This window comes from Hibiscus syriacus, unplaced genomic scaffold (genome assembly GCF_006381635.1).
Source record: "Hibiscus syriacus cultivar Baekdansim isolate YM2019G1 unplaced genomic scaffold, ASM638163v2 tig00003041_pilon, whole genome shotgun sequence".
In the NCBI taxonomy this organism is placed as follows: domain Eukaryota; kingdom Viridiplantae; phylum Streptophyta; class Magnoliopsida; order Malvales; family Malvaceae; genus Hibiscus; species Hibiscus syriacus.
The window spans coordinates 4197848-4204911 of record NW_024061960.1 but is presented as its reverse complement, the minus strand read 5'-3'; the positions used below and the strand labels follow the sequence as shown (position 1 = coordinate 4204911).

The following is a 7064-nucleotide window of genomic DNA, read 5'->3' as shown; positions in this document are numbered from 1 at the left end:
CCCTATAATTTTCTCTCTGTTCCTAACCAACTTTTTATTATCGTCTTTTCTAGTTTGTCGCCATCAAAGTCATGAACGTCGTCCTTTGTACTGCCCATCACCCTTCTAAGTTCTGTCGTCGCTCATCTCTTCTACTCTGATCAAGATCTCAAACGTCGAAAATCGATTCACCTTTAGCCTTCTTCGTCAAGAACGCAACACGTTTTACATCTCTATTCATCGTACCTCCACCTTGCATCATTTTCTAGTTCACATGGTGGCATTGCCCTAGGTTTGGTCACTCACATTTTTTATTTGATAAGTTTTTACCTAATTTCCCCCTGATTCAATGTAGATTGCAACCCACCGTTGCGCAAATTGAGGCTCTATCATATTAGCCATTGCACCACCGCTTGAGCCCCATTCAGTAACCCTAGTTGTTGTCTCATTGCAAACCCTCGCCCTGAGCCAATGCCCAAACAATCATCACCCGGCCCTAAAGGCCTTTAGCAGTAGGCCCACACTAAAGCATGTTCCCATTCTGTATCACCTCTATTTGGGCCCAATGCCTAGATTAGAAACGATGCTCACTTCTTCTAAACTAGACCCTGTACTGATCCGAGGCTCATAACTCAATTTGGTTTAACTCGTAACTTGATCAAAGACTCGTTGATCATTGAACATTGATTTTTTTTATCGTTAATAATTGATAATGAATCAAATTGCATAAGTTGTATTTGAGAAAATTCAGGAGTGTTTAAGTAGTAATAAAATTTTGTTGGTTAAGTTGTTTGAGATTAATGATTTAGGTTCATAGTGACTAGAAATCATATTCTTTCAATGTAAGATTAGACCATGCTGAACCTAGTTCGACTAATATTAGAGAAAAGGCTCACATTATGTGATTCAAGAGCCGCTTAACACTGAAATAGGTGTGTATCTTATCTTTGGTGCTATATCATTTTATGTTATATCTTTTGAAATTGTGAAGAATATTATGTGTGTGCACTTACTAAGGTAACGTACATCAACTTTAAATAATTTCCAATACATGAATCTTTGAAAATTATGTCCAGATTGCTCTATGAAAACATGATTTCTATGAAAACACGTTTCCGGTGCATGAATCTTTGATAAAACCTGCAATGTTTGCCCAAAATGGGGACAAATGCCATTATTATTTTTCAAGTAGCATGGAACATAGTTGGGGATGATACAACAGAAGCAGTGCTGCATCTTTTTAAAACCAGTAAATTGTTAGTAGGTTTTAATGCTACAACATTAGTTTTGGTCCCTAAAAAGCCCAGTCCGAGTCATACAAAGGATTTTAGGCCTATGTGCGTCACAAGGATTTTGGTGCCAAGATTGAGTGATTTTCTTCCTGAAATCATCTCCAAAAATCAGATTGCTTTCTTCGTAGGCAGAAGCATAAGTGAAAATATTTTACCTGCACATGAACTTGTTAAAGGCTATGTTAGGACCACTCTTTCCCCAAGATGTGCATTGAAGATAGACTTACAAAAACACTTTTGGTTATCAAAATTGGCATTTTGTTTTCAGTCCTTGAAGCAAGTGGATTTTCAGATTTATTTGTCAAATGGATTAGAGGTTGCATCTCAAGCTCAAAATTTTCAGACTCTTTAAATGGAGGATAAGTAGGATTTTTCATATTTTACCCCATCTGAGTTTTGTTGATGATTTAAAAATCTTAACAATGGGAGAGTTGGAGTCAGTTGTGGGGATTAAGTGAATGTTGCAGCAATTTCATGGTTTTTCTGGTCTGCAATTGAGTCTGCTAAAAGTGAATTTTTTCTGTTTTGAATTGGTGATATGGAAATACATGAAATTCAGGAATACACTAGCTTTAAACTTGTTAGTTTTGAATTATGTATTCAAGTAATTAGTATAATTCAATTGTATTCAAGTTTTGTAGTTTTGAATTATGTAAACATTATGTATGTGAACCTCAAACCTCTGGATTCCCATGTAAGTTATTAAGAGATGAAAACGAAATTCACTGGCCCTTAATTGCAGAACATGTTGCAGATGATGATCCAGGCTGCAATCAAGAAGTATGGATACACTTGAATATGCTTTCATCCTATATATACATTCAATCAGACAATAAATTACAGCAACTTCTGGTGATTTTACCTTGCATAAATGGACATCATCACAGCCGCATAACAACTGGCCATTCAATTTGTCAACAGCTTGGAACACTCCTCCTCCCTCGCTTCTCTGCAACAATGAACCCCAAGCAAAAAAAAAAAAAAGAGGTCATTTCACTTGAGAAGAAACCACAGATGTATGATTATGAAACCACTCATCGAAGACCGATATATTGACCGGTGAAATGTGTACCTTGTAATAGTTAACCGCAACAAAGTTTGCCCACCTGTTGCCTGCTGTTCCATGGCATGTATCAAGCATACTCAAAAGTCTTGCTGAATTGTCTTCACAAACCAGTTCTTTGATTGGAATTGAATGGAAGTGGTTTATCAGAACCAGAGATTTCGTTTTGTCATCAAGAGGTGCCGACTCTCCGCGTTTGCTGCATTCTCCTAGATGCTCCCCATCATCCCCATCTGAAATTTTAGGACAAAAGTATTTGAATGCCATAATTTTAGACAGATTTCACTTAATAATTGAGGAAGTGGTATTACATTGATTCTCAACCACGTAGTTCCATTGATATGCTATTCCTTCACTTTCTTGCTTGGACTCCTTTGAAGTGAAGACAACTAGTCTTTGGTTATTGGCAACCATATCCTTCACTAATGGCCAATCTTCACCATTCCGCGGCATACTCGAGACCGGAAACCAGTACTTCATTAAACCTGCATCTTGGAAAAGTTTTGATAACGCATTTGGGGTCTCAACATAGTCTTCTAGGAAAAGTGTCACAATCTCTGATGGATTTGCAGATAAGTATGCCTCTACTTGCTTTAGAGTGTCAATAGCAAGCCACTACAAAGAGAGATATTCAAGGGGTATCAGTTTCTTTCTCCATGAAGATGCAAAAATGAAATGAAAACAAACGGGGAATTACATACAAATGCAGTGAAGTCATGGCACTTTCCCCCAAAAGAATGGCACAACCATACGTCTCCCTTGAAATCGTATGTATCAAGCATCAATGCTCGAACTCCATTCTGTAAGTTTTAAAAGAAATCAATCAACAAGAATGCGAATTCTGAACTACAGGGAAAATGATTGATTCCCACAAAAAAGCAAAAGCTCTTACATTTAACTGTTTCATTACACTGTCTTCTTGGTTTACGAAGGTAAGTCGAATTCCAGTATGATGCGGCTCTTCTTCGTTGGCAAACGAATTATGAGTCGTCAAAAAAGCATATCTGTTGAATGGCAAAGAATTCTTCTCGCAAAGACATGATAATCTATGTTAGTGAAACATGGAATTCATTTAGATTACTTGGTATCTGTTTCTGAAATGTTACCGTAATCTCGAATTGATCGGTAGCTTTTGATCGGATACATCTCTTGCCTTTGAATGCTTCGGAACAAGATAAGCAAGACAGCCCGGATTGGCAGTCTGCATCAGATGAACATTCATCTCCAAGCTACAGCTAAAAAGAACACCATTAAGATATAAAATTAAAAACAAATGCAGAACTATTATGAAATGGCAGAAGTAGGAACCTTGCATTGACCATTAGAGCAAGCAGAAGTAGCTGGCATAACAGCAGAACTGGTCAGAAACACTGCAAATAAGATTAATGGCATATTTCTTGGATGTTCCATTGGGAAAAAAGAAGAATGAAATTTGGGGGTGTTGGAGATGAATTTGTATACGATAAAGGGGATAAATGGTGTGTTTGGGAAGTAATCAAATAAGAGCAAAATCTATAGAGAAAATGGGAATGGACGGATTGCTAAATGATAAAGAAGGAAAGCCAGGGAAGATTGTACCATCAGATATGGACATGGGGGTGTAAAATGCAATGAAAATGGAACAATATTTATATAGTTCCATCTCGTAATTGACGAAATTGGAAACTGTGTACTGTCATATTTACTGTCTTTCTATACTAAGTAACAAATTTGAACATAGCCCATTTTGTATTGTCCCTGGCACTTTCCTTTATATTTTCCCAGGTCTAAAACGATAAAAACTCACAGCTTCTTTCAGTTCCCTTTTACCCAACTTTCAGTATCTCAGTTTTACCTGGATAAAATTTTACCTACACTGTCCACTAAGGATTTAAATAGTAATCCATTATTAAAATAGCGATCATTATATAACAATAAAAGGTCGTACGAAATCGTTATTGTATAATCACGATACTCACACTGATTACAATAATATCCGTTATTATCGCAAACTATTTTTTAATTTGATCTACCTAACAAAATGAATCAATATAAATACCCTGCATATTTTCATGCCCCTTACCGATTCCATTAGGCCCACAGGCAACATTGAATGTAGTCGGACCAGTTTGCCAAGGCCCAAGCGGCCATCTCAATAGGGCTGATGGTGGTGCGCTGCCATTGTTAGGTTGCTCATTTCTTTCAAATTTCATTAGTCAACAAATCAAGGAGTGCCCGACACGCTCCAAATTTGTCTATAGATAAGCAGTTTTCGGTCCCGAGACAGCCGCCAAAAGAATCTGAAAGAGAGCAGCGAAACAATTTCAAAGCATGCCGACTCTGACGAAACTTTATTCAATGGAAGAAGCCTACCAGCACAATACCAAAGAGGATTGCTGGGTCGTTATTGACGGCAAGGTCTTTCCTTTTTCTTTTTAATTATTGGTTTGGGTTTTATGTTTACAATTAGATCTGTTTTTTTGTCATGAACTCTCTCCTTAGATTATGGTTTTGCTTCTTGTATTAGATCCCCCTTTCATGGATTATGTTTACAGCTAGTTCAAAACTGCATTTTGATACCCATTATTACGTTTTAGTGCTTTGTATTTGAATACCTTATCTTACATTGCCTGGAATTGTTTCTAGATTAATGTCGAACACAAAACACAATCTGGGCTAACACCAGGGACGGACCGAGGGGGTCTGGCTGAAAATTTCAAATTCGCATATATTTTAGATATTCCAATAACGGGTTCGTCCTTGGCTAACACTATGCCAACTTTAGGCCTTTTTGTCTAACCTTTCAAACTTTTGAATTTGCATGATGCTCAGAGTTATGCTTGAAGCGATGGTGATTATATTTGTGCGAAGTTATGATATGCTTTGTTATATTCACTACTTTTATTTTAGTGGAAAAATAATAATGCCCCATTTTATGTTGAGTCGGTTGCTTGATATTCATTTTCACGAAGAACGAGTGTGTTGTATTTTGTCATCTCTTGATGGATTCTTCCTTGTTCACTATACTCATTTTTGTTGATAGTGCTTAGTTTTACTTGGAATAGAAATTCTTGCAACAATATTTTAGGTGGCCTCATATGCCCATCTATGGTAGCCATCTAATGGCACAGTTTTTGTCCTGCAAATAGTACTAAGGAAGTTAGACACAGGGTCAGAGTTGTTCCCCTTGGTTGAATTTGGTCTCTTGGTTGATTAATGCTTCTCTAGTTTGAAGTTCTTATGTACTAGTTTTAATAGCCTAGGAGTTGCATTATAATTTGACATCTGCTGCTGACGGACTCATTAGTGTTTGAACATTATGTGGATAATTGTAATGATTCTAAAGGTGTGGATCAATCTTGTTGTGTCTATAGAAAATTTTGGTTGCACGTGATGAGATCCATGACCTAACACCTTGTATGGACAATTACTTATGCTTGATTTTCCTTTAAGGACAAGAAAGTGTTTAATCCTCTTGTATTATGATAGTAAAATGAAATCCTTCCCATTAATTATTATCTTGATCGAAAATGAAGTGACTTTTCCCTTTACAGGTATATGATGTTACTGATTATTTGGATGATCATCCAGGAGGGGATGATGTAGTGCTTGCAGCAACAGGTGATACTCTTATGCATCCTGACTGATAATTTTTTATTATTAAGCTTTCCTTCCAAGAGTGTCTGGATTATGAAACAATGAATCCTCTAATGACATGCTTCCTATAATTTTCCTTGAAGGGAAAGATGCAACGGACGAGTTTGAAGATGCTGGACACAGCAAAGGTGCAAAAGAGCTCATGCAGAACTTTTGCATCGGCGAGCTTGACACATCTATCCCAGTCATCCCAGAGCTTGAAATTTCCTCCAAGAAGGAAACTAACAGTTACTCGGATAATCTCATGGATTTAACAAAGCAATATTGGGTTGTTTCTGTGGCAATCATCGGTTTCTCCATGGTGGCTGGTCTCGTATTCCTGCGAAGAAAGTAAATGAATTTGATTTTTTCCCTATTGGCTGCTGAAAGGGAATACTTCCCCAAATTCTGAATAATTAGATGGATAATGATTTAGAACATTTAGCCATTGGTAATTTTAAAATATGAAGGTAGCGCTTCTTCATTCATTACCTTCCTTCGTCAGAATACATGCATGATAGGATTGAAAAACAGGGAAAATACTTGTATTAGTACAAGGGGAAGGATATATTGTCATTTTGGTCTCTTTTAAGTTTTGGAATCAGTTAAATGAGCTTGAGGAGATATAGCAATGGTGATTTTTGTGAGTATATGACCCTGAATAATAAAATACTATTTCATTTCCTCTTTTGGTTTTGACTAGTTGGCATCAAAAGGGAAGTCACAGGCGAACTCGAGGTTATTTAGTGTGAACTTAGTTTAATCTACCCCTTTAAAATCTAGACTTAAAACCCAATGCATCAATTGAATCTTGTTGACTTAGGATTTTCTCAGTATTAATTCCTTCAACTTCTAGCAAACACAACAGACTGTACCATCCTAGAATATAGCAAGGGGGAGGGGAAAAAGATTCATTTTGATCTTTGGAACATAATTGATTGGATTTTTGTTAAACATCCAACTCAATGTTGGATTTTTCTTATAAAGCTTAAAAGTAGTTTAAAATCTTATCTTCTTAGAATATGCTATTTTTTGGAAGCAGTACAATAATTCTTTTGTTATGAACAGTTTATTGAACTACACTTCTTTAACTGAAGAGATCTTCCACTGAATAT

The 7064-nt window shown here is 36.6% G+C and overlaps 2 protein-coding genes across 2 annotated transcripts; one reads left to right on the top strand and one right to left on the bottom strand.

Annotated features, from left to right (window-relative positions):
* Positions 1-1952: 1952 nt before the first annotated feature.
* LOC120166819 (PI-PLC X domain-containing protein At5g67130) lies at positions 1953-3926 on the bottom strand. The gene is made up of 8 exons (XM_039176016.1): positions 3643-3926; positions 3441-3563; positions 3227-3358; positions 3036-3134; positions 2646-2949; positions 2344-2567; positions 2134-2220; positions 1953-2038 (listed from the first exon to the last, which is right to left on the bottom strand). Exons 1-8 carry the CDS (start codon positions 3742-3744, stop codon positions 1994-1996), a joined length of 1116 nt encoding a protein of 371 aa, XP_039031947.1. The 5' UTR covers positions 3745-3926; the 3' UTR covers positions 1953-1993.
* A 599-nt stretch (positions 3927-4525) lies between these two features.
* LOC120166812 (cytochrome b5-like) lies at positions 4526-6529 on the top strand. The gene is made up of 3 exons (XM_039176010.1): positions 4526-4731; positions 5868-5934; positions 6054-6529. Exons 1-3 carry the CDS (start codon positions 4645-4647, stop codon positions 6302-6304), a joined length of 405 nt encoding a protein of 134 aa, XP_039031941.1. The 5' UTR covers positions 4526-4644; the 3' UTR covers positions 6305-6529.
* Positions 6530-7064: the final 535 nt, after the last annotated feature.